This window comes from Nanorana parkeri, unplaced genomic scaffold (assembly GCF_000935625.1).
Source record: "Nanorana parkeri isolate BGI_ZX_2015 unplaced genomic scaffold, ASM93562v1 scaffold327, whole genome shotgun sequence".
Classification (NCBI taxonomy): domain Eukaryota; kingdom Metazoa; phylum Chordata; class Amphibia; order Anura; family Dicroglossidae; genus Nanorana; species Nanorana parkeri.
Genome location: NW_017306595.1, coordinates 1149720 through 1176456, shown reverse-complemented (window position 1 = coordinate 1176456; position 26737 = coordinate 1149720). Strand labels below are relative to the sequence as shown.

The 26737-nt window shown below is 39.8% G+C and overlaps 1 protein-coding gene across 1 annotated transcript in view; it reads left to right on the top strand.

Moving 5' to 3' along the window:
• The window catches only part of MCCC2 (methylcrotonoyl-CoA carboxylase 2), a 55259-nt gene extending 33321 nt beyond the window's left edge, over positions 1-21938 (top strand). The window contains exons 13-17 of the mRNA XM_018558241.1: positions 5005-5071; positions 9636-9792; positions 11644-11758; positions 18257-18342; positions 21755-21938. Of these exons, the coding sequence (XP_018413743.1) occupies positions 5005-5071; positions 9636-9792; positions 11644-11758; positions 18257-18342; positions 21755-21872 (543 nt within the window). The 3' untranslated portion in view covers positions 21873-21938. The remainder of the gene's footprint in view (positions 1-5004; positions 5072-9635; positions 9793-11643; positions 11759-18256; positions 18343-21754) is intronic.
• The last annotated feature ends 4799 nt before the right edge of the window (positions 21939-26737 follow it).

Genomic DNA, 26737 nt, shown 5'->3' with positions numbered 1-26737 from the left:
TTGTGCCGACAGCTTACTTGAAAACACAAGGGCGGCTCCATGGGTGGTTCCATAGGACCCTGCAAGGGAAACAGGATATCAGGGCCAGTTTTCAGGGGAATGGCTTATCCTGCAGGAAACCAAAACTTTAAACATCAAGAAGCAGCCTCCATTGCAAGTGATTTAATCAGCATTTTGACTTTTATTTCACTTTAGGGTGAGCTATCTGTGCTTGTGTTCCTGGGTCTGAACACTTGGTGTGGCCATTATGAGGGAATCCTACTGTCCCTGTAGAATTTTTATCATCTCTTATTTGTATTTATTGTTTATTATGTTATGTATCACATATTTCAGCGGTACCTTGACAGTGCATGGAACCATTGAAAACATTTCATTAGGGTATTTGTTTGCTGACCAGCTGGAAAGTATGCTGGGGAATTTTTGTATTGTTCAGAGTCAGGGATTATGGCAGTTGGAGTGACCAGAAATCATAAGCCAGGGGCCGCTCTGTCCGACAAGTTTCACCTAGAACTAATATTGTAGTTGATGTTTATCCATAATGATTACAAGCTCTGCTCACCAGCTACAGACATTACCGGAGGCCATCGTCCTTGCTGTTTTATTTAGGGTCAATGCAACATCTGAAGTGAGACTCCATTACATGATGTTCTAAAGGCATAGGAGTAAGTGGGGCTTTAATGCCACCAAACGACAGATCCAATTAACCACAAAATTGCGTCATATAAAAAAAATATTTTATTGAGTACAAACATTCTAAAAAGACCATAGACTTAAAATAAGGGTGTGCATATCCCAATAGGCAGGTACCTCCAAAACCCACTCATTAATTCCATGATTAAGACATACAACATATAAAAGACATGATTCAAATGATACAAAAAAGAATAGGAAAAGTTAATTTTCACAACTTCATCAGTAACATCTATACAAAGGCAAGATATAACACATGATAGGTAATACACATAGAAATTGCCAAATATTCTCCAAGTCATAAGTGTAAATAAAAAAAACAAAAATCACTGCGCTTGGAGTATTCAATAATGGTGGACCAGCCGCAACAATGTGAGGTATTAAACCCGTGTACTTTTAGTGAATAACAAACGATATTCACCATATGTGTAAATAGCCTTATCTGAAGATGATATAGAGTGGCTATTATTCTCTACGCGTTTCACACTCCAAGCGCTTCCTCAAGGACCAAAGGTGGTTAGCTGGGGACCAAAACCCACAGAAGGCCGGACAAGGAGTGATTTCTTTTTGTGGTTTGATGAAAGAGGGGGGTCTGTCTCTATGAAGTCCGGAACCATTTAATACATCAATATCTGTTTATGTTGATTTATAGACAGATTGGGTTGCTGAATAAGTTTATCACTCCTTGTCCGGCCTTCTGGGTTTTGGTCCCCATCTCGGACTATTCAGGGCCGTGGGCTGCTCCGTTCTGGCTGGTCACGTTGGATGCGTATGCATCGGCTCCCGGTTGGGCAGGTAACCTTGGCAGTGATTTAGTTGTGTTGCTATGTATGCTTAGAATTTTATCTTTATCTTTGTATGTCTTTATCTTTTTACGATCAACCACCTGAGGAAGCACTTCGAGCGCGAAACGCGTAGAGAATAATATCCACTCTATATCATCTTCAGATAAGAATATTTACACATACAACTTGGAGAATATTTGGCAATTTGTATGTGTATTACCTATCATGTGTTATGTCGTGCCTATGTACAGATGTTACTGATGAAGTTGTGAGAATTATCCATCAACTTTTCCTGTTCTTCTTCTTTTTTTGTATCATTTGAATCATGTCTTTGATATGTTGTATGTCTTAATCATGGAATTAATGAGTGGGTTTTGGAGGTACCTGCCTATTAGGATATGCGCATCCTTATGTTAAGTCTATGGTCTTTTTAGTATGTTTTGTACTCCAATAAAATATTTTTTATATGACGCAATTTTGTGGTTCTTTGGATCTGTCATTTGGTGCCATTTAAAGCCCCACTTACTCCTATGCCTTGATTGACTAATAGGGGTGTGGCACCAGTTACTCGGGATCTGCTCACAAAACTTTTTCTATGATGTTTGAAAGGGAATGGTAGGGATCAGAGACAAACTTTCTGTCCTTGTCAGGTGTATGAGGAACCTGTGGGTCATTCAACAATCAGTGTTCTATCAAAACTAAAATATCAGTTTTCGGTGGACAATCTCAACCACACTTATGAATTTGGTTTATCTTTTTATGATTATTAGCTGCAAGCATAAGCAGCTATACCACAGAACTTACAAACTCACTTTTTAAATAGTTCTTTTTATAAAACACTTATATAAACAAGGCCCTCTGTGTATGTATAACAAAGGACTGCTACACTTCTTTCTCACTAACCTGACTGGCTAAATAACCCAATAACAGTCAATAGATGTCTGCCATTTCTGTCTGAGCAGCTCACCCTAAAGGGGTACTGACTGTCGGCAATGATCGTGATTCATTTGTAAGCTTGGATGTTGTGAGTTGCTCCTACATTGTGCACATTATTATTGCTCTTTTCAAACTGCCTTAGGATCCATTCACATTTCTGTAGTAAATCACACCATCTTACTGCTGAGAGGCCACAGCTCAGAACTAGTATCCCTTCGTGAGCTTCACCATAGTGAATAGCAACATCATAAAATCCTCTGTACTGCATTTGGTTTGTTTGGCCAGTAAAAGCCATAGAGAAAAAATGCATTAAAACACAGCTTAAAGCCCAATTAAACTTTTAGTTTAAATCTCATAAATATATTTCAGGCACATCAAAACAAAAGGTATGCAAAGTCTTACAGTTTGTCTTCATTAGAAAGTAGCCACAGTCTGAAGAGAAAAGCCTGTTTCCTGCCAGCGTGCAGAGAAAGACCCTTGCTCTCTGTGTGGAATCGGTGGTCTCTCTGCAAAGATCCAACATACCCGCGCTAAGTCAAAGTTGGAGCTCTCCAATCAGCAAGGGCCCTTCTCTGCAGCATGCTAGTAGGCTTTTTTCCATTGAGGGAAGCATGGATTCCAAAAACCTTTGGGTGATGCTGCCACCTACACGAGGATTGGACACTGACAAACGAAATACTGTAGGCTTGGGTATAACCCCTCCTACTACCAGTTTTTTTTCTAATCTCCTAGGTGGATGGACTAGAGGTTAAAGGAGAACTATGGAGTCAGGGCTTTTCCACATAGTTCTCCTAAGGGTCACCGAAGAACACAAACTAGCGTCCTCCCGTGACACAGAGCTCCGTATACTGAGATGCCGCAGCCGGGACGGATCCCGACAATACTGTCTGGATCCACCCAGCTGCGGGATTGACAGCTGTCTCTGCCTATCCAGAGCCAGCTGTGCCCGCCCCCACCCCGTCCATTTTGCCAGTCAGCGCTGGAGGATCGGACAGGGGAGGGGGAATCCCTGCAGGGAGCCGTGAGTGACAGTCATGGCTCTCTGCTGGGATAGATCGAGAAGTGAGCGAGCGGCGGTATGTGTTCGCTCACTTCCCGATCTACTGAGCCGACCTGTGACAGTCTCATTGTCACAGGTCGGCTCAGATTATGAGGCTGAGTGAAAATCACTCGCCTCATAATTCTCCTTTTAATGTTGTGGGACAGAGACATCATTCTGCTGGGTGGAGTGTCATGTGCGCACACTCCATGTTGTCTTTCCTACCAAGAGGTTAAAGAGCATCTCCCCACTGCTGCTGCAAGAGCAAAATGGAACTTCGATTCCTGATCTCTTTCTACTTTCCGCCTGAAGTAATTCTTGGTCACCTACAACCATTCGACCTTCCAGTCTCAAAGTGTATTTCCACTTTTGCAGTGAAATTTGAGAAAACCCCTCTATATGTCTGTTATGTGATCCATTTCACACAACATAAAGAAAAATAATTTATAAAAAATATTTCTTACCTTTTTAAGATGTTTGGTAAAGCAGACAAAATGGGCAATTCCAGGTTTTTCCCAGCACCTTCACAGTGATCTGTCCTAATGGAAATGCTTAGGACTGAAATTTGAGGATTGTGTTTCTCTCATTAACAAATATAAAATAGAGGTTATTCCAATTTGGCTGCAAAAGTGAAAATACACTTTAAGCATTTCTGCCAGCAACTATCCTCGAGTGCTCAGGTTCGATGAGTACTCGAGACCTTGCCTCCTACCTGCACTACACTGGAGCACACGGCATTGCAGTACCGTGCATTCCAATGCGGGCGATCACACTGCGGGTGGGAGGCACATTTGGGGTGCCATTGAAATGAATGGCACTGCAACGCACCTCCCACACCAGAATTTATCAGACTGAAACCGTAAATTACTTTTTTCCCACCTTTTTGTAATTGTTTTTTTAAATAATTGTAGTGTAAGCACATGGCGCTCGAATAGCTTCAGCCAGGGAATGACAGGTGCCAGTGGCAAGTTTCTGCAGTGGCAAGGTTCTGAATGTAAATACAGCAGGTAGGAGGCTGCTATTGGTCATTTTAAATTGCAGTAGCAGGCTGGCTATTGCACCCGCCCGCAGCTTAATAAGGAGTTTGTCACCAAGTGGTATGTCCCAACTGTCCATAAGGCCATTTCACTGTACCAGCTTAATAAGGAGTTTGGCACCAAGTGGTATGTCCCTACTATGCATAAGGCCATTTCACTAGGGAGTCTTTCTGGCCTCAGTGGATATCAAAGATGCCTACCTACCTATACCAATCTATGCTTTGGGGTGAGGCCTCAGCCACTACTGGTTAGTGTCATTTCCATGCGGCACACTTTTTTTTTTATGCACCTGGAATGTTTTAAGCTTATTTAAATTTTAATTGGGCTTCAAAGCATACAAAAAGCATTAAAATCTTGTACCCATGCGTATTACAAATGTGTAAAAATGCAAGAATTTAAATGTGAATGGGCCCATATGGTGATCTTCAGTTGATCTGGATAGTAAATAGATTTTAAGCAAAATTACTGTTGAATGTTGTGTGACAGCCCAACTATATTGTCTGTACTCTATTTACAGGGCACGCACTTTATTCAGCTGTGTTGTCAACGAAACATTCCTCTCCTTTTCCTGCAGAACATTACAGGTAAGTCTTTTGCTATCTATCATGATGAAAAAGAGTAATTTTGAACCCTTTCGCTGCCAAGGACGTACGGCATACGGAGCTACAAAAGTGCTTCCAGCTGGCCAGGTCAGTATGCCGTACGGACCTGGCATTTACAGTTCTACTATAAGCTGATGGTCGACCATCAGCTTATAGTAGAACTGTTCAGCAGACTGTCCCCTTTAAATTAATAGCTGTCATCACTGCTATTATCAAAAATACCGGGCGCCCCAGGGAGGGACACCCCAGGGAGGGATGAGAGACTCCATGGATCCCCGCTGCTGTTCGTCGGGCCTACAAATTTAGTATCACCATCTTTTTATTCTACCGTGCCTGCGCTTTCAGAAAATATATGGTTTGGAGGGTCTTTTACAAACACTAGCAACCCAGCAGTTGAAAATCAAATCAATAGGAAAAAAATGCAAAAATGGCTTGGCCAGCTGATTTGAAAAATGTTCCCGAGGGCTTGGCAGCGAAAGGGTTAAAGGACATATCCAACCATATACTGTACAGTATATACAAATATTCATTAATGTGTTCCTTGAATATGTCTTTAAAATGAATACCTGGCATCAGTTGAAACTAGAATTATTTGGTGGTATTAGATGGTGAGAAGGGATGTGCTTAGTGTGCTAACAGCAAGATGGGGCTTTTTGGGTATTATTACTTTTGTTACTTGGAGCTCTATGGTAAAGGTCACTGATAGTCCAAAGACCATGCAAGAAGCGAAAATTGAAATGAAGTGTGCAGAACTTTATTCTCTGCAAAGTTCATACTGGCACATATGCGCAAAATTCTGAAGAGAGCTTCCAGTAATAGAAGTGGCCTTGAGAGGTTGTGTCTAAATGAGCTGATGGATAATGAAATCTACTCTGATACTTTCAAAAAGCTGAGACCATCTATAAAGTTTATAAATAGTTATTTAGTTTGGTTGAAGAAAAACATTAATTCATCTTTGGTGTTATTACTTATAAAATGTTAATATCCAGTAATATTCCGAGAATTTAGGAGTTCATCCAGCTTTTTTCTAACTGTTGACTAAGCTGGCTAGAATTAGTGCCCAAGGGAGTCTATTCCACGTTTTTACAGCTCTTACTATGAAGAAGGTATTCCATATGCAATGAAATATGCAATATGAAAACCACCGACGTAAAGGAAAGGGTTAATACAACATAGTAACCCCAACTACTACAGTGTATTACATCATCTTTCAGGTACTGATACAGCTGCTATGCTGAGTGTCTTATTTGTGCTAAGACACAGTTACTCATCTAATTGTTGCGGCCATTCAGAGGATGCCTAGTATTTTTCTTAGTGAATACGAGATGTTCTTTGATTGGAAAAGGGGCAGTGACGTCATGACTGTGCAGTACTCAGTGCCTAAGAGGGCAGTCATCATGTCGGGATGGAGAAGTGTGTGCTTTAGGCCAGTTGTCACGTCGGGATAAAGAAGTGTGTGCATAGATCTGAGCAAGTGTAATAGTAATTACATAAGACCAAAAATATCTCCTACCTTGAAGTATAAAGGTGGGAGATATTTGGATACATTTGTGAAAGGTTAGAACCCCAGTCCAGTTGTAATTGCTATCTGTTTCACTACTAGAGAGATTCACCATCCCTATTTTGTCTTGGTAACCACTGTCTTTGGGACATAAAGAGGAATCCAAAATTTTGAGTTGTCACCGGAACATGAACAGATAAATCTTCCAATGGGGACACTTGTGTTGAAAGATTTCCCTCACTTTGGAGAGATTTCCTCCTTAGGATAGGAGTAACCCTCCAGTGACGCTCTTGTCACTCTGAAAAGAAATAGACACCGGCACTCCAATAATAAATCGATTACGTCTATTTATTGACGTACATCAAAAGCAAAATAACACACTTAGTGCGACGTTTCGGGGACACACAGGAACCCCTTCATCATCACTTGTTTTGCCTGATGAAGGGGTTCCTGTGTGTCCCCGAAACGTTGCACTAAGTGTGTTATTTTGCTTTTGATGTACGTCAATAAATAGACGTAATCGATTTATTATTGGAGTGCCGGTGTCTATTTCTTTTCTGCATCACTTTGACGGTGGCCATCTGTCGACTACTGAGCACCCAGGATACTTTGTTGGACGTGCGGTCAGGAGTGCAATGGGTACATGGACTGTCGCTCTTGTCACTCTGGCCCATTCTTACCATCTATGATTAATGGTGCACTTTTTTGTCTAGCCTATTTTTTGCTGTCATAAAATTTCATTTTATGATTTTTCATTGTAAAATGAGAAATACATCTTGTACTGGAACTTGAAAAGAGTTTGGCTCTAATGACACCAACAGCCATGCTATTCTTTGGACTAAGGTATGTTGATACACTAAATTTCAGGCAGAGGAAATATATTAAACCCTGGTGATATAGCACTTCCTGCAATTCCGCTCTAAGGACATTTTTATCAAAATGGGGAATGTGAATTCTACATGTGTTTTTTTATGGGGTCTATTTATAATACAGTGAATGTAGCTTTTACTAAACTTTTTCAGGTGGTGAATCAATCACTGTAATTTATAACACATGTACCTTAAAGAGTCACATGCTGTAAATGTTTTCTATTCAGTGTCTTATACAGGTGAAACTCGAATAATTAGAATATCGTGCAAAAGTTCATTTATTTCACTACTGCAACTTAAAAGGTGAAACTAATATATGAGATAGACTCATTACATGCAAAGCAAGATAATTCAAGCCGTGATTTGTCATAATTGTGATGATTATGGCTTACAGCTCATGAAAACCCCAAATCCACAATCTCAGAAAATTAGAATATTACATGCAATCAATAAAACAAGGATTGTACATAGAACAATATCGAACCTCTGAAAAGTATAAGCATGCATATGTACTCAGTACTTGGTTTGGGCCCCTTTTGCAGCAATTACGGCCTCAATGCGGCGTGGCATGGAAGCTATCAGCCTGTGGCACTGCTGAGGTGTTATGGAAGACCAGGATGCTTCAATAGCGGCCTTCAGCTCTTCTGCATTGTTCAGTCTCATGTCTCACATCTTTCTCTTGGCAATGCCCCATAGATTCTCTATGGGGTTCAGGTCAGGCGAGTTTGCTGGCCAATCAAGCACAGTAATCCCACGGTCATTGAACCAGGTTTTGGTGCTTTTGGCAGTGTGGGCAGGTGCCAAGTCCTGCTGGAAAATGAAGTCAGCATCCCCATAGAGCTCGTCTGCGGAAGGAAGCATGAAGTGCTCCAAAATCTCCTGGTAGACGGCTGCGTTGACCCTGGACTTAATGAAGCACAGTGGACCAACACCAGCAGATGACATGGCTCCCCAAATCAACACAGACTGTGGAAACTTCACACTGGACTTCAAGCATCTTGCAGTGTGTGCCTCTCCATTCTTCCTCCATACTCTGGGTCCTTGGTTTCCAAATGAGATGCAAAATTTGCTCTCATCAGAAAAGAGGACTTTGGACCACTGAGCAACAGACCAGGTCTGTTTTTCTTTAGCCCAGGTAAGACGCTTCTGACGTTGTTTGTTGTTCAGGAGTGGCTTGACAAGAGGAATACGACATTTGAATGGCCTTTTCCTGACAATCCTCTCCAAGCTGCGGTCATCCCTGCTGCTTGTACACCTTTTTCTTCCACACTTTTCCCTTCCACATAACTTTCTATTAATGTGCTTTGATACAGCACTTTGGGAACATCCAACTTCTTTTGCAATTACCTTTTTGAGGCTTTCCCTCCTTATGAAGGGTGTCAATGATGGTTTTCTGCACAACTGTCAGTGACAACTCCCATGATTGTGATTCCTACTGAACCAGACTGGGAGACCATTTAAAGGCTCAGGAACCCTTTGCAGGTGTTATGGCTTAATTTGCTGATTAGAGTGGGATACTTTGAGCCTAGAATATTGCACCTTTTCACAATATTCTCATTTTCTGAGATTGTGGATTTGGGGTTTTCATGAGCTGTAAGCCATAATCATCACAATTATGACAAATCACGGCTTGAACTATCTTGCTTTGCATGTAATGAGTCTATCTCATGTATTAGTTTCACCTTTTAAGTTGCATTAGTGAAATAAATGAACTTTTGCACGATATTTTAATTATTCGAGTTTCACCTGTACATATGTTCCTATGTGTATACCATTCATCGCAATGGGCCTGGTTAATGTGCCTAAATGTCCCAAAATGCAACTTGCCCAGTGCCATTAGCACCTCTCTGCCTTTTCCTCCGCCAGCATATTACCTCCCTGTGTCATACTTGTTCTCATATCATATCCCCTTCTATTATGATGTGACTACATTGCTTGCTACCAACTTGGGTCTCTAAGGCTGCATCTTTTAAAACACAAAGCAGGACAGCCGGATCATGTGATGTGAATTTTAGGGTACTTTCACAATTCATCTTGCATAAGTGAGGATTTCTGTTGATGTCCTCGGTGGTTTCTCTGCTGATCTGTTTGGTACCCTGACTTCTGTTTTACATTACACAAATTGGCAGTAAATAATACTGTTTGTAACATCAGCAATTTATTTTGCCTCTTTTAGGTTTTATGGTTGGACGTGATTATGAAGCTGGTGGAATAGCAAAGGACGGAGCCAAAATGGTGACCGCTGTAGCCTGTGCCAGCGTGCCCAAAATTACTGTTATTATTGGAGGCTCTTATGGGGCAGGAAATTATGGAATGTGTGGCAGAGCTTACAGGTCAGTGTTGAGCTATCTTGAATACCTTCACTGTTTAAAATGTAACTCATTTATTACATAAAAATGTAACCCTCGTCATCTAGTAAGTAGTGTTATAAACTGCAAACTGCTGGCTTAGATCTGGTGTCTTCATGCAATCATTGAGGAGGAGTTGCACACAGATTTCTTGTGCAAAGTATACACCGTTTACTGAATTGTATGGAAAGTGTATTCTATGGAGTTGCTTTTGCAAATGTTTCACAAATGTATAGAAAATGAGTAATTTAACTGTAAAACTGATAAATGAGGAAGACATTTTCAAAATCACTCTCTTGACAAGTACTGAAACCACAGAAAGCCAGGCAGCTAGTATTTTCAAAAGGTGAGCAATGACAGTCCCTGTATTTCTCTCAGTACAGTTTTTATGAACTGAAACAGAATTACGAATACTATGATCAATGAAAAACTAACAGCGCACCTGGCTGATTCCCATGGTAAATTTGTACACATATGGGAACTCTGGATAGCATATGCGAGCCCTCAATATTTTGATGCCACTCTAGTGTCATTTTCGCTCTAAAGTACCACATGTAGTGGAGCCTCCCCTCCCCCCCACTTTTCTACTTCCTCTCTTCCTGTACCCTGAAAAACATCTTTAATCATTCTTGATTTACTCTTCCTTTTTACAATCTTTTCTTACTCTCTTTTCTCGATCCTCTCCCCTTGCATTTTCTTTTTTTCTTTACAATATAGCTGACCTTTCGTCCTTTAGACCCCCTTGGGGAGGTTATGGTAACCAACCTACCCCATTATTAATCTGTCTAGGTAGTTTGGTCAACGAGCATTCCATCATTTTTATTATGCAACGTTTTTTCGTGATGTGTGTTCACACACTGTACTCATAATAGAAAGGAACATGATGATACTCCAGAGGCTTTATTTTCTCAATCTTTTCAATGTTACCCTACTGCTGGTTGTATGGTATGTTCCTAGTTATATTCGTATTGCTCTAATTTTTTGCTGCTTACAACTGCTGCGTCAGCCCACTGAATTTACCGTGCATGTTGTGTAATACGTGCATATTCTCTCTTTTCCAAACAATAAAAAGATTGTGAAACAGTTTTATGAACTGATTCAAGCTGTGTGTGTAGGCATTGGAAGCAAAGATCTTACAATTGTATTTAAAGGATACACTTATATATATATAGATGTATAGATATATATCTATATCTATATATATTTTTTTAAATGTAACATGTATTATCAGCAATCTAGTGGAAGTTAGTATTTAAAGCCCAACTCATAAAAAATAAGTTTTATATGATCCCCAGGCAGTCTGGCTGCAATACTCCTCTTCAATCCAGAGCTCTCTCCCACAGTACTACTTCTCCACCACAAGATGCCCTCAGTCTTCTGGGTTTAATGAAGATTGAGGGCATACTGTAAGTGGAGCATGTCATGGGCCCACCCCAATGGGAGTTAGAACAGCACATTTCCTTCACAGTGTTGATGCAGAGAGCATGCACTAGCGCTATCACATCACCGCTGCACTCTGCATCAGGATCACCCAAACTGAAGCCTGAAAAAAGGCAAAGAAGAAGAGGACCCTGAGGCATCATATAACTGGACTGAAAATATCTGAACAAGGTAAGAATTAATGTAAAGGTAAAAACAAAATACACAGAGAGCCACAAAGGGGGAGGGGGCACGGAGCTTGGAGTCATGTCGAGTTTTTTTGTCTGCATCAAATGTTTAATATGCACATCTTTTGTTTGTTATAAATCCATTTCATAAATAGTAAGCAGATTAACCAGCAGTACAATTCCATTAACAACCTTATTTATTATTTTATCATTTATTATTATTTTGCAGCCCTCGTTTCCTTTACATGTGGCCTAATGCTCGAATATCAGTGATGGGTGGTGAACAAGCTGCTACAGTATTGGCTACAATTGCTAAAGATCAGAAAGCAAGAGAAGGAAAGGCAGTAAGTATTAGAAGGCATGTCATGTATTTAATAAATATAGAAAAGTCAGGAGATAGATGATCATTAAACGTCACCAGAAAAGACACAAGGCCGGTCTTTGTGCCTGCAGGAGAAGAGGATTAATTCAGCATGTGGAAAGGCATGTGTAAGAGGTGTAAAAATGTGGATTGATGAATAAAAAGCATGGTTTTATTAAGGAGCTAGATCTGACTGTAAAAAATGAGAGCCAGGTATGGTCAACAATAGCAGCTAAACAGTTGCATGGAAGAATGAGGACATATGGTGTAGACCCAAGGCACTTTGATGAAAATGTTTAGGACATACAACGTATGCCTCAATTCTGGAACCCTTAAGATGGCAAGCAAATTAAAACCACATCACCATTGATTGCTTTGGGTTAATGGTAACCACTGTTGTTTGTACCATTTTATCAAATCTGTCATAAGTGTTTCAAGCACTTCTTACCCTTGTGTCACACAATAAACACTTACCAACAACTCTTCAAATGCTGAGCTACAAACTCAAAATTGTATAAACATTTATAGGCTGTTGAAAACAAATGTTAATTTTTCTTTTACAATATGCCTCCTAATTACCTGTTCCTAAAATAAATTTACAAGATGTACAATACAGTGTATTCTCAGTGATTACCAGAGCTCACATACTTCAGCTGCTATGGTTTGAGTGGTGGTGATAGGGGGCAGATTGATTGATTATAAATAAAAGTGTTTTTACAGGTTTACTCAATGTTGCATCAATGACACAAACTGCTTTAAAATGTCAGGCAAATATATATATATATATAATTTTTTTTTTTTTCTTAATTGGCTAGAACAGTGGTTCTCAACCTGTGCAACCTCAGGACCCACCTTTGTCCTTGGTCATTTAAGTCATGACCCAAGTCACACTGCACTGGAACACACGGCATTGCGCTATCATGCGTTCCGGTGCGGCAATCGAACTGTGGGTGGGAGGTGTGTTTTGGAGTGCCATTCAAATGAATGGCAATGCAACACTCCTCTCACACCAGAAATCGCAGGGGACTGTGCAATTAACGCACTGTACTAGTGTGAACGGGCCCTCAAAAACACTGATAGACACACACAACCACAGACACACTCCTAAAAAAAAAAGATCCACTCACTCTGTCTACCTTACGAGATCCTCAGACTGGGTCCAGTGTGGGCTGCTGTGCTGTGATGGAGCGCTATCCATGTGTGCATTGCTTGTACAGCTCCCTCATGTGCCCTGTAGAGGTGTTGGGAGCCAGAATGTGACATCACTCCAGTCCAGGCACCTCTAAAGGACACGTGAGGGAGGTGTAAGCAATGCACGTATGAATGGAGCTCCCTTGTGGCCATAGCTCCATCCCACCTCAAACTGACACTCGGCACCAGGCAGCATATTTTGAATGGCTGCTTGGCGTGAGAATTGACAGTGCTGCGCTACGGGGAGGCAGAGGAGCCTCTCACCTCGAAAAGTGGAAGGCATGACCCACTGAACAAGGGGTCGCGACCCACACCTGGGTCACGACCCACCAGTTGAGAACCAATGGGCTAGAATATTTACCTGAAATCTTATATTGAGTAACACACACCACCTAAAAGTTAAAATCAGGCTTGTAGTAGCAGTCCCTGGCATTAGCTGTATAGCATTGTTGATTTTTGTTCTGGGGTTTGGTGTTGGCAAGAGCTAAAAATAGCATTGCTGTCCCAATGTCCCAAAGGGATAAACTGTTCTCTAACCTGAAGCGACTGTTAACATTTTCCTTCCTCTATCTGGAATTTGAACCACCCCCTAAAACACGCTCTTAACAATTACTCCCACTGCAAACTCAGTTCTACACATATGCATACACTCATACCCTGTATATCTCCCTAGCAAGTGATTATTGGCATGTATATCTGTGTGCAATTAGGATACACTAAAAGCCGCTTAGCTTCCGTCATAGCTGGCCCACAATTTCCTTATCAAACAGGACTTCTTGGCACTAAGCATTCAAAGGAACCGGGTACTTGATCTTTGCAGTCTCTCTCTCTCGCATAGTCCAGCTTTAGTGTTGTCCCATGTTGAGGATTATATGACATTTTCATGACTGGGTTTAGATCTACTTTCAGTAGTGCAGCTTTCAGGTGTTAGAGTCAGATACAGTATTTTGAGTGTCAATAATCTGGTTTAAGTAGTTTTATCATGTTTGCCTTACCATGTTTTTCCTGTCATGTTACCAAATGTTACCAACATACAGTGAAGTAGTGCTATAATCTGTGGGCTACCATTTCTGGTTCTGCAGACAAATCTTTATATCTAACCTAGTCAAGTCAAGTTCCGCTTGAATATTTGAGCAGGTGCTACAGATACTCAATAACTAAAGTTTCAAGTAAGCTTTAACATGTTAATGTAATTTCCAAAATGTTTAAATCTGCAGCTTTCAATAAATCAATACCTAGGGATCCTGCCATGAACGTTTTTTGTTCAGGCACTTCCTGTTATACGGTGACAGTGCTCATTCCGTGTCACACAGTTTTGCTTCTGTGTTGTCGTCCTGTTACTCAAGCTTCCAATGGAGACTGCAACTGGCCATTTCAACACAAATTACACATGGTCCACTGTTCTCACCATCATGAAACACACCCATGTAGCCATCACAGAAGTGTATGTATGCAGAAAGAGGCGACGGGAGATCAGCAGCACTAAGATGTAACAAAGTATTTAAAAAAACATGGCAGTTGTTTGATGCACCATGCTTTAACAAACTAAATGCCATTTTGCTGTCATCTACTTTAAGAAATGAGTTCAATAACCCTGCAGCAAGTAGACTGAAATCTGGTTGCTATGGGTAACTACATATTGAGCATAGTCATTGCTCTTTGCCCATACTGCTGTGGAAAGAAAGGTATTTCATAAAGTGATTGATCTTCTTTGGCAGGCAGCTTTTCCTAATTTGGATGTGGATCTACCACATTGAGGTGGTATTCTTCCATCCATGTTCCTTTATACATCAAAGCACCGATTTGTGACATTGTTAATAAAAGATGCAATAAATTCAGTCGTTTGTCAGGCTTTGAAGGGAATGTGTTTTACTCATTTTGATAGATTAATTTAGGCTTCATGCCAGTTTCATTACTTAAGATTTTATATGATGTCAGAATGTGTCCGCTTGTTTGCATTCATATTACAAATGTAATTGTTTGCCCTGTGGTCATGTTCTGCGATACACTGAGCAGGCTTTTTGTTTCCTTGGTTTTCAGCGGCAGTCACAAGCTACGTTCCAATTGTATCACAGAAAATTATTTTAAATCATTTATTTTTGAGCTACACAGTATTTGAAACATTATTTTTTAATTTGCCAGTACTGTGTGTTCCTTTTTTTTCTACCCATCAACCTTTATACTCATGGCAATGACTTCTAAGATTTTAAAATAAAATCAGGACATTTTAATGTAAAAGTCCATCCAAAAAAATTTCTTTTCCCATTGTGTTAAGTTTGTGTTTGAAATCTTCAACATGAACAGCTTGCTAAAAAAGAAAGTGAAGCCTCTCCGGCTTTTTAAAAAATTACTTTAAGAAAATAATTTAGTTCACTTAGCTACAAAAAACTAAAATAAGTTTGTTGATAATTCTACAGAAAACTATACCAATTATAATTAGTAAGCTTATAAAAGCAACAGTGTCTAGAGTATTTGTTACAGCTGTTGAGCCTGTGGAATACACTTATGTGGCTTATTATTTTTTTGCAAGGCCAAGGCTGCTCTTTTTTGTTATGCAGTTATAAAACAAATTCCTGCTATGTACCTGAACTTGTGAATTGTAATTTGTTATCAAGGATGGTTTTAGAGATGATATACAGTATAATAGGATGCTAGTTACACGAACTCTAGGTGCACGTTCATCCAGTATATTTCAAACATAAATTGCTTAATCGAGTGATCACATCTGATCTCCACAATGGCTTTAATTGTTTGTGCAATTGTAAAAGATGGGCAGAGCAGAAGTGGAGAAGAACATGCAATTATATTAAAATTGATTTAATTCCCTGTCATACTGTAATAAAATGTCTATACTTTGCTGTTTTTGTATAACAGATTTCAGTTTGCCATATTTTCACTGGCTGTTCAAGTACCAGCGTAACTAATACAACAATGTAATTCTGTTATTGGATAAATTTTGACTACTGGTGGGAAATTTATCAAACCTGGAGCAGATTTTGGAGCAGTTGCCCATAGTAACCAATCCGCTTCTCTTCAGTTTGTTCTGTTAAGATTTGAAAATGAAAGATAAATGCTGATTGGTTGCCATGGGCAACTACTTCAGATTCTGTCTGCTCCAGTTTTGATAAATTCCCCTTGTGTTTAAAATATAACTGCTTCCAATATTATAAAGTATTTGAATTGTTTTGTGTTTTTTATTGGAAAAGCTGTAATTTTCAAAAGTGTTATACTAAAAGGGAGTTCTGTGTGCCACAGGCTTCACCACATAAATGAGTGGCCTTTATAGTATTAATTATAAGAATCATTAATACCTTTTTTCAAGCACAGTTGGTTTACATTAAGGTACCACAAATCTGCCATAGATGAAATGGGCAAAGCAAATGAACATGAACATTTACACCACTCCATGCTTTTATAGGCTAGCAAGCAATTGCGCTATGTTTAAGTGCACGTATGCATGAAATGCGTTAGAGATTTTGTCTGAGACCTATGCTGTATGCCGAATATTGAATTAATGATTACACACTGATCTTCAATTGATACTGGAGTGCCATATTTTCTTATAGTTAGTGTATTTTGTGGCTAGTTGTGAGCTGGTGTGTGTACCCTGTCAGCAAATCCAAGTGGACCGACTTGGAGCAGCACCTAGTATGTATGCTTTGTAAGCCAGTAATTATTGTTTCAGAATTACAGTTTTATTAGGACAAAGGCCTTGAATATGTACGAATTCACATAACCAACCCCCAAGTCCCTTTTGCAGCTGTAGAACTACAATAGTTATTTACTCTATGGATGCACATTTTACAGCAACATAACCAATTCAAATTTGAAACCCTTGTGCCATTTTGCAACCAAATATGAATGAGGTAATATTGCTTTTAATAACTCAGCATTAAATGTCAAAAACATTTAAAAATGTCAGACAGTAGCATGTCAGTAGTAAAAAAAAAACATTATTAAGTATTAACCTAGATTAAACCTAATTTATGTTTGAGTTTTCCTTGGTGTTTTTTTAACTTCATTTATAGTTAAGCATTTGCAATATTACAAATTATGTTTTTGTCCATTTACACAAAATACATGTAACTAATACTTGGCTCCTAGCCATTTTCAACTTTCTAATTATGAAGCATTTTTTTTTTTACATATTCGGTCATTGATCATTAGGTGTACACACTAGGTAAAATGTCACTGGGATTTCATTAAATCACTTTACTGTATAGGCGTATGTGAAGATGAAATCAAAGAAATGAACGATAAACATTGGACCGCGGGAAGTTTTTTTTCTCGAAGAATCACAAAAATATATGACTGTGCTGAATAATAAATCCTGAAACAAATGCTAAAAACACAAAAGAGATATTCTCTTTAGCATTTATCAGAAATGACAAGTTTTGTGTCACAGGAGATACATCTGAAAAGACAGGATACATTCATGTTGTCAGTATTAAACTCCATGTTTCATCAGTCAGAAATATATCACTGTGGCACATAACATGCATTGAAATATGGGCTCCTATAAAAAGCCTTGGTAGATAAGCATGGGGTACGCCAAACAGAATTCTTACATATACAAATAATCAGTTTATATGTACATTTATTACAGTTTATTGGTAACACTATTAAGTGTAGTACATCGTAACTACACAAGAAATAATACATTCCTAATACCAGCATAGGTTATAAAAAACCCCAAACCTGGAAAAGATATCTACAGTAATATTATAATATGATAAGATCTTATAAAGACCCCAATGGTAATGGTTCTGAATAATTCAGTAAAATAATAACTACCTCACAGTTAAGCTGCCGATACAGTGCTCAAATGGTCCCGGTTGCACCCCTCCATTAGACAAAAGTTGATTTTTCAATTGACTTTTGTTGAAGGAGCCATTCTGAAAATTCTCAGCTGAACAGGGCCTGCATCCAGTCAGACGCAGGCACTGTTCAGCTATTCAGTGGTTGTTGAATGTAATAGACGGCACCCGGGATTCCTAAATCCATGCTGTTTAGCATGGATTGGGAATCATTGAGTTTTTGCCCACAGACAGAATGAAAAGAATGTGAAGTGTGTATGTCCAGATTTAGGTGAGCAGACTTGTTACTGTTGTGCCTGTAAAGTGATCTCAGAGTTACTTTAAGTAGAAAAAAAAAAAAAAAAATATATATATATATATTTATATTGTTCCTAGGACTAGCATTCTCTTGTGTTGCAGCTCATACAGGTTGTTTGTTAAATTAATTATGTTATATGTATGTGTTAACGGCTTTTTATACATTACTATATTAGTTTTCAGAAAAAGAAGAAGCTGCTCTGAAGGAACCAATTATTAAAAGATTTGAGGAGGAAGGAAATCCATATTACTCGAGTGCTAGGTGAGCTATCAAGAATACAATATAGACATGTCCATGTTTAGATTCTATACTATATTGTAGTGTTTTTGTTAGTGTGCTTGGATCTCCTCAGTCGGCTACAGTATATTTGAGTTGAAGTTTAAATACATATTTTTAGATATATCACTTGGCTAATTACTAAATCTAGAATTTTAATCATTTTGAGTTTGTTTTATTTATGTAGTCATGCCCTAAAGGCTTGTTAACATGGTGTCTGCAGCCCTGCCTCTGCCTAGCCATGTGTTCAGGGAAGAGATGGAGGACAACATAGAACCCTGCTATTCTGTGTGCAAAGTTATATTCTCTGATGCCACTGATCCCGCTACTAACAGACTTCCTTAAACATGAGAATTTTAGAAAAATCATTATGGCAAAGACTGAGTGGCGGACAGACCAAGGTGTGTGCTTATGTTCCTGTATTGTGTGGAATCGGAGCATCCAGGTGGAAAACCAGAGACGTTTCAATGGTTTCAAGTTCCTGGGACACGCATTCAAAACATGAGACTGTCCCTGGAAATCTCCAAAACACAGTGCAAATATAATCACATGGCATGCACATGTATGTGTGCCATGCATTCAGTTACCATGAAAATTTATATTTAATGTTTAGTCCACTTTAAGTATAAAACCTGATTGGTCATCTTGGATGGCTACTGCACATTTTTCCTTAGTTTTCTTCTTTCAGAGTCACATATAAGTAGACACTTTTTCAGTAATATTGTTCAACTCTTGCAGTGCAGTTCCCCCCACCTTATCTGGCCCATCAATATCTGTGTGTTTTCATGTCTTTTAATTATAAATCAAATTAAAGGCTAACATTCATTGAACAGCCTGTATTTATGAGAGTCATTAGTAAGCTGTTGTCCTATTAGTATTTACCTGTCTACATCTCTTTACATGTGGCGATCAATTACCAAATTACAGTCTCTTTTCAGACCATCTCTAGAAAGATCTGGGTAATGAATATTTGATAACCTGTGTGAATCATGATCTCTAGGTTGGGTGAAGGCTAAATATTTAAAGGGTCTCTTTAAAGATGAGAGTTTTGTGCACATTGTGCTACACCAACCTGAGCTATGCACACAGCTTCTGAAAAGTGCCAGCCCAATAATTTGCTTAGCTTCCCTTATCCAGGACTGCAATAGAAACACTGATGCTCCTGCATATGCCACCCATGTGATCTCATTCTTAGTGCCCTGCAAAGCAAAATGTATGTGAATTGTTTTAATGGCAGTACTATGGTATCGTAATTGTTTACATAGTCATTTGGGCCATTAAAAATGCACAAAGAGCAGTGATGTGCAGCCAACTATGGCAACCACACATGAGCTGTTGACTGTAATTGGTCATATTCTTTGGGGAACTGCACTGTGCAGCATGCTTTTTCATGTTTCACATAAAAAAACAATTTAACATTGCCATAAGTATTTAAAAACACTGTTTACCCAAAAATAATAATATATTGAGAGATTAGGCTATTGGTTTAGTGGTTCTGAATCATGTTTGTTTTTTTACTTAAGTAGATTGCCAGATATGTCCCCATAACCCCATCACCATTCTGTCAAAATCATCATCATCTGTCCTATTTGGTACCAATATTACTTCAAAAGATGTCAATAGTTTTATTTTTTTATTACAGATAGATAGGTAGTGTAGGGTAGACAGGCTCATCGTCGTCAGCTGTCTTATTGGGTACCAATATTGGGTACCAGTATGACTTTAAAAGATGTCAATAGCTTGGTGTTTCATTACAGATGGATAGGTAGTGTAGGAAGGACAGGCTCAACCAGTATTGGCAGCAGTAAACCATGCAAGAAACAAGAACACCCAGGAACAGTCCATGCAGGTTTGTCCTGCACATTTATTCAGCAAGGCAATAGACAAACAGTTTTAATGCAGGAGGGCTTTGTGCAGCAAGTTCAGAGCATAAGCAAAACCATAGTCCTAGCAACTAACTATACAAATTATACTTGTATCTTTTTAGTGTTCTGTGGACAGTCAGCCTTCTCACCCAGTAGCAGGCTTCCATAGCAGAGAGAGCCCTAAGCACCAGTCTGCTCACATATACAGAGACATGTGTGTAGATGACACCAATCATGAGGTCTGTCTACCAGGAAGATATGAACCTAGGATGCTTTATTCCACTACAAAACTCTACAAAGTCTGCACATCAGTCACAAACCCTGGAACCAAAACAGGAACGGAGCAGCTAAAAGAAAATCAGACAGATCAGACTGATATGATAAACTTCTTCAAGTGCACACCTACAATAAAATAACAGTTTTGAATGAAGTTAAGCTTACTGTATAGCTGTGACATCTGTGACAGCTGTTTTGGCCAAAAACTAGAAAATGGATGTGATCATAATAACAGCTTGAGCCTCCTATGTCCTGCGCTGCCCTGAGGGTTTAGGTTTGGTAGTGGCACCTTGTCACAGCAAGCAGCTGACACATATATTTGAATTGTATGCAACAAAAGCTTCTCTATTAAAAAAAAAAGTAACACAATTGATAGGTCCTCTAAGTTCTGGGTAAATCTACACTAGTTTGAAATTGATCTGAAGCTTTTTTGTCATTGGCTCTACCAAAATCCATTTTTGTCCACCATCCAGAACACTTCAGCTTTAAAGGTAATGTTTTTATTGTACTGCGGATGGCTTAGATGCTACAGCCAGGGTAAATACGTTCTAATGAAAACCTTTCTGCACTGAATATGAGGCGTATTTGAAAACTAAAGACAAATGTATACATCTGCTTACTCTATTCTGAACAGTTAAGAAATGACAGTGTTTAAATTGGAATGGGAAAAAACAGTCCAGCAGATTCTATACTGTTTATTATGGCTTTCTGTTAGATTGGGCACAGCAATGCTTTTGTTCCGGTCCAGTGTGATCGCAAAAAATTGTGCTTGTACTATTTGTTGTGATCGCACTAGACTGGAACACAGGCAATGATGTGCTACATGTTCTGGTGCAGGCGAGGTGACTTGAATGGCCCCAGAACACAGGAAGCAGGCCAGGATGCAACCCTGTGCGCTCCAGCAGCTAACCGCGCTGGAACGCACTGGAAGTGGGTTGAACCTGCCCTGACACTATTTATCATAATTAAATGGCAAATGTTATGCCATGGAGGAGGGAAGTAGTTGGTTACTGATCATTACTTCAATGAAAGTCTTCAATGGTGTTTAACAGCTGATTCACACTAGATGCGTTGGGGCTGCACTGGCTGCCTTTTCCACTGCAGCCAAAATTCACAGACAAATCAAAATGCCTTGCTTACTGTGAGCCCAGTTCCCACTACCACGTTGTGGTGGACTGCGCTGAAAATATGTGCTGCATGCAGTATTATTGCACAATGTACCATACATTGATCATATGTTTCTGTTGTATCTGCAGGTTATGGGATGATGGGATAATTGATCCGGCTGACACCAGGTTGGTCCTGGGACTGAGCCTCAGTGCTGCTCTAAATGCACCAACACAGAAAACTCAGTTTGGAGTTTTCAGAATGTGATTCGCTCCGGAGCCTAAGCCAATACTGCAATCTGTCATGGACTTGTCATTTATAAGAGCTTTCTATCATGTAAAATAAAATTTGTATATAACATATTTTATGCTTTTTTATATAGTACAGAAATGTTAAAAGCAACCTAATAAGTGAAAGGACATTTTTACTCTTATGTTGATCATGCACTGTGTGTTTAACTGCAAAGAAATATGGGGAGAGTGAAATACACTCATCCCCATAAGTAGAGCCGATGTGTGAAACTGAAGCTGTCACAGGTCGGCTCTATTTATCAAGAACTTGGTGATCACATACCACTGATCACTCAGGTCCCGATCATCTCCCTGCAGAGAGCGGTGACTAACAGTCAATGCTCCCTGCAGGACCCCTCCCCTCTCTCTGTTCCTCCAGAGCTGACTAGAGAGTCAGCTGTCAATCAGGTAGCGGGGTGGATCCCAACAATGTTGTTGGGATCCATACCAGGTGCAGCGTGGCTCTGCACTGTCAGCATATAGCGTGTAATAGCCTGCTTTTTGCTGAAATTTGGGTCACAGGAGGACATTAGTATATGTGCTCCTGTGACCCTAGAGAGAACTTTGTAAAAGAAAAAAGGTTGGACCATAGTTCTCTTTGAATTGCTTGTTTTTGTCTAGGTGATAAAAGGTAAGGGTTGAGTATAACTTAACCCTTGTAGTGTGGGGGTAGCTCAGCTGCAAGGGTTAACAGAACTTTTTCCTGGAGTTCTTCTTTAATACAATAAGTAGTCTAAACCTGGCCATACACTATACATGATCTGCAGATATTCTATGGTCAGATGGAAAAAGTGCAACAGATTCCTCCATCTTTGCTAAACTGTGTGGATGGAGGGATCTGTTGCACTTCTTCCATCTGACCATAGAAAATCTGCTGATAATCTATAGATGTATGGTCAGCTTTAGTCTCAGTACCACTTAGACTGGAGGAAGAGAGTGGCTCTCCTGAAACCTTACCCTAAAAAGTTAACTATTAGTGAAAACATGGACTAGAGAAAGCAGAGGAGGGAGTTGCCTGAGGAGATCAGAAAGAAAATTATAGGCCAGCATGTCAAAGAAAGCTATAAGACCTTGATGTTCCTGTCACTACAGTTGCAAATATTATTAAAACGTTTAAGGTCTTTGGGATTGTAACCTTCCTGCAAGAGGAAAATTGACCCCAGTTTGAATAGGATTGTACAAATGATAGACAAAGAGCCAAAAACCTCCAAAAAGATGAAAGGTGAACTCCAAGGTACATCAGTGTCACCATCCTGTAGTTTTTTGTGCAACAATGGACACAAAGGAAGATGACCCAGGAGGGCTCCAATGTTGAATAAAAAAATGCTTTTTGGGCAATTGATTCTATATCGAGGGACAGCGACCCCCAAAGCCATTACGCTTTTAAAATCCCTTTACCATACACCCTCTAAAATTTCATCTATTACAGACTATAAATCACAATACCTTCATATACATAGATGTACTCCACAAGGATTCCCTCTTTTATTTGCTGATGATATTATAATGCTACTTACCTTCCCTATGCTACTTATTCCAAACCTATTAAAAATGATTGCAAGAATTTTCTACAGTATTTAGGTTTGCAATAAATTGTTGTAAGTCACAGATCATTATTCTCAAATTAGATGAACAAACTGTAAAGATATGAATGTCTGTCTTTTTTTCCATTCAAATGGTCTTCCTCATCTCTTTCTTGGGAATACATTAAACACCATCCTTTCATACACTTTATCACTTAAACTAACCACCTCTATTCAAAAAGTTGACCTGGATATATAGTAATTTTCACCACCTTCAAGGATCAGACATCTTTATAGTGTGTATAAAGAAAGATTAACATTCTCCCTAAATATACTTATTTTTTACCATACAAAAACATATTTAAAAAGGCAGCTGTGTGACTAACCGAAGTGAAGTGAGCCGTACGCTTTTCGGCTATTCACTTCAGGCTTGTACAGCTGATTTTAGCCGTACATCGGCTGGCTTCAGGTCAGCCGAACATGCACAGCATGTTCGGCCGACCCGAAGTGCAGAAGGAGTTCGACTCAGCCGATCCAACATCTGGATCGGCTGAGTCGAACCTCTAGCAGGCTACTCACTGCTGTTCTGCCTATTCTCATAGGGGCCGAGCAGCAGTGAGTGAATAGCCGAATGCCGCTGAGCTGCATTTGGCTCGGCTATTCTGCTCAGTATCTCCGTGGTACCGAGCAGAATAGAAAAACAGTAAAAAAAAAGGAGAAAAGGATTGGGCGGAGCTAGCAGTGACAGCTAGCTCCGCCAAAACTGTTTTCTATTGGCCGTGACCAGCTGTCATTACAATGAGAGCTTGGCGGAGCCGGTGGTGATATCAAAACCGGCTCTGCTGAGCTCTCATGATAGTTCAGCGTCTCCTGGTTAGCTGGCCGTGATATCAAAGCCGGCTCTGCTGAGCTCTCATTGTCAGGAGCCCACACTCGCAGGCAGTCGCACAGCAGACCTGAGCAGCCAGAGGAAGTGGAGAGGAGCCGCTGCTGCTGTCAAGGTGGAGCCGACAACTATTCCCTGAGGGAGCGAAAGAGCCGGCTCTGCAGAGTTCTCATCGTAATGACAACCTGGTAACCAGGGACCGCTGATCTGTCGTTGCAAGTGGCGGGAGCCAGCCGTGAGATGACGGTTGGCTCCGCCCAGCTGTCAGTAGCAGGCTTTCACCTCGGCTCAGTCGAGCTGAAGGCACATGCCTTCGGCTCGACCGAGCCACTCGGCCAACTTCAGGAGCTGTACGGGCCCGAATTAGCCCGTACAACAGCCCTTTGGTTCTACTGAACCAAAGGGCTCAGGCGGCTGAAGCTAGCCGAAGGATCAGCCGTAGATACGGCTGATATTTCGGCTAGCTTTGTGAATAACCCCCTTAGATTCATTTCAATAAAAACTCTATATTCCCGTGCGAAAAATTAATCCCAGATTTATCGGGCATACTCTCTATGCTTCGGTAATGCCAAACTATCTCAAATATTTTCTATTTGCTCAGATAGGCCTGTCATTTTTATACAAAAGACATCCTGCCTCAATAGGCTCAAATTGAAACTCAAGCTTGTTCTCCATCAACTGATATGGTCATGTGAATTACACCTAATTGCTGACCTGCTGCTATACTTAATCGCTCTTTATTCCAACTCACTTGCATTATGGGATAAACTAAACTCTAAACGTGATCTTCAGCCTCCTAACTTTCCATTAGCCCCTATGCTTCAAAATCCTAATTTTATTCCAGGACTCCAACTTAGTGAATTTGGTCCTACTATGGACTGCAGATTACTACACAGGGTACACTAACAATTAATTTGTGAAAAGAATATGAACTTCCACAGGAAGCAAGCTATTGTAATCAAATTCTAAACCTTATTAATTCAAACCCATCTTGTATTGTAGGGGATAAAATGCCCCCTTTGAATTCTTATGCAGACAGTTTAATAAATACTCTAGGCATTTTACTTCTTATCCAATGACAAAATATCTTATATGGTTAACTTGTAATTGGACCCAGGAGAAACTATAGATCTTAAGAACTGGCTTACATTGACAAAAAGAACCTCTTTGAATACCACAGTCATTAAAAATAACGATAAAGATAATGCAACATTTTACCACACTTGGTGGACTTGTCTGAAACTTGTCTAGACATTTGGGTAATACATTTTTTAATAACATTCATCTAGTGGCCGAAATTACAAAGTCTTGGAATTCACTGTAATTACTTTTGATTGAATATTTTTTTTAATGATAAACTCTCAACTATTTTAAATAAAACGGAAGACTACCAGAAAGTCTTCACTATACATCCATTCATTCATCATATATTTTCATTTTGTATCTCACATAATATATCCCACAATTCTCTTTGTTTTTGTTTTTTTCAGACATTATTTTATTAATTTTAAATTAATTATTCTCTTGAATGAAAAAATCTAAAGAAAAGTTTGATTTCCATTAAATATGGAATAAACTGGTGGATGTCAATTATTTTTCTTCATGTGATTTCAGACAAAATTGCGGGTTCTTTATTAAGAGAAGGTTACTTACAAATTTGTCCATGGCTGTATGTATTAACCCCTTGCTGTCCGCCCATCGTAAAATTACGGGCGGACGGCGGATCCTTCCCGGCGGGGTCACGTAAATGTACGTCTTTTTTGTAAATGGGCGCGCGCGAGCAGAAACCCACCGGGAAGGATAACAGCCGTTATTGGCTGTCTCATATAAGCATTCGGCTGGCTCTAAAGCCGGCTGATTGCTTGTATAACCCTAAATTGTGCAGCGCCCAAGCTGCCGCGCCCTTCCCCCTCTGTAACCGATGCCGGTTATCCCGGGCACCGCTGTCCCCCCTGCGGTGCCCGGGACTGACAGAACCGCTACAGCGGCTGCTCAAAGAGAGGAGGAGGAGAGATCAGCATTTCCCACCGCTGATCTCTCTCTCTAAAGTCGGAAGCGATGTGTATTACATCACTTCTGCATTTAGCTGTCATTTCTCTGGCTCCATCTCTGCTTCATCAGCTTCTTTGGGGGTCCCTAGGGGTCTTGGAGACCCCTGATGTCTCCATTTAGAGGACCATTTAGAGAGGGCTTTTTAGCCCCCAATGTGATAGCAATCAAGTTAAGTGTAAAAAATAATTCTAACAAAAAAAATTAAAGTCTTATATTAAAAAAAAAAAAAAAAACCCCAAAAAAGTTTTACGTCCCCCTTACTCGTACACTTTTATATACGTAAATACGCGAAGGGCGCGCCTACGTGCAAAAAAAACCGATTGCGCCGCACATGTTATATATCGCAGCGAACTTCGCAGTGAGAGCAATCATTCTAGGCCC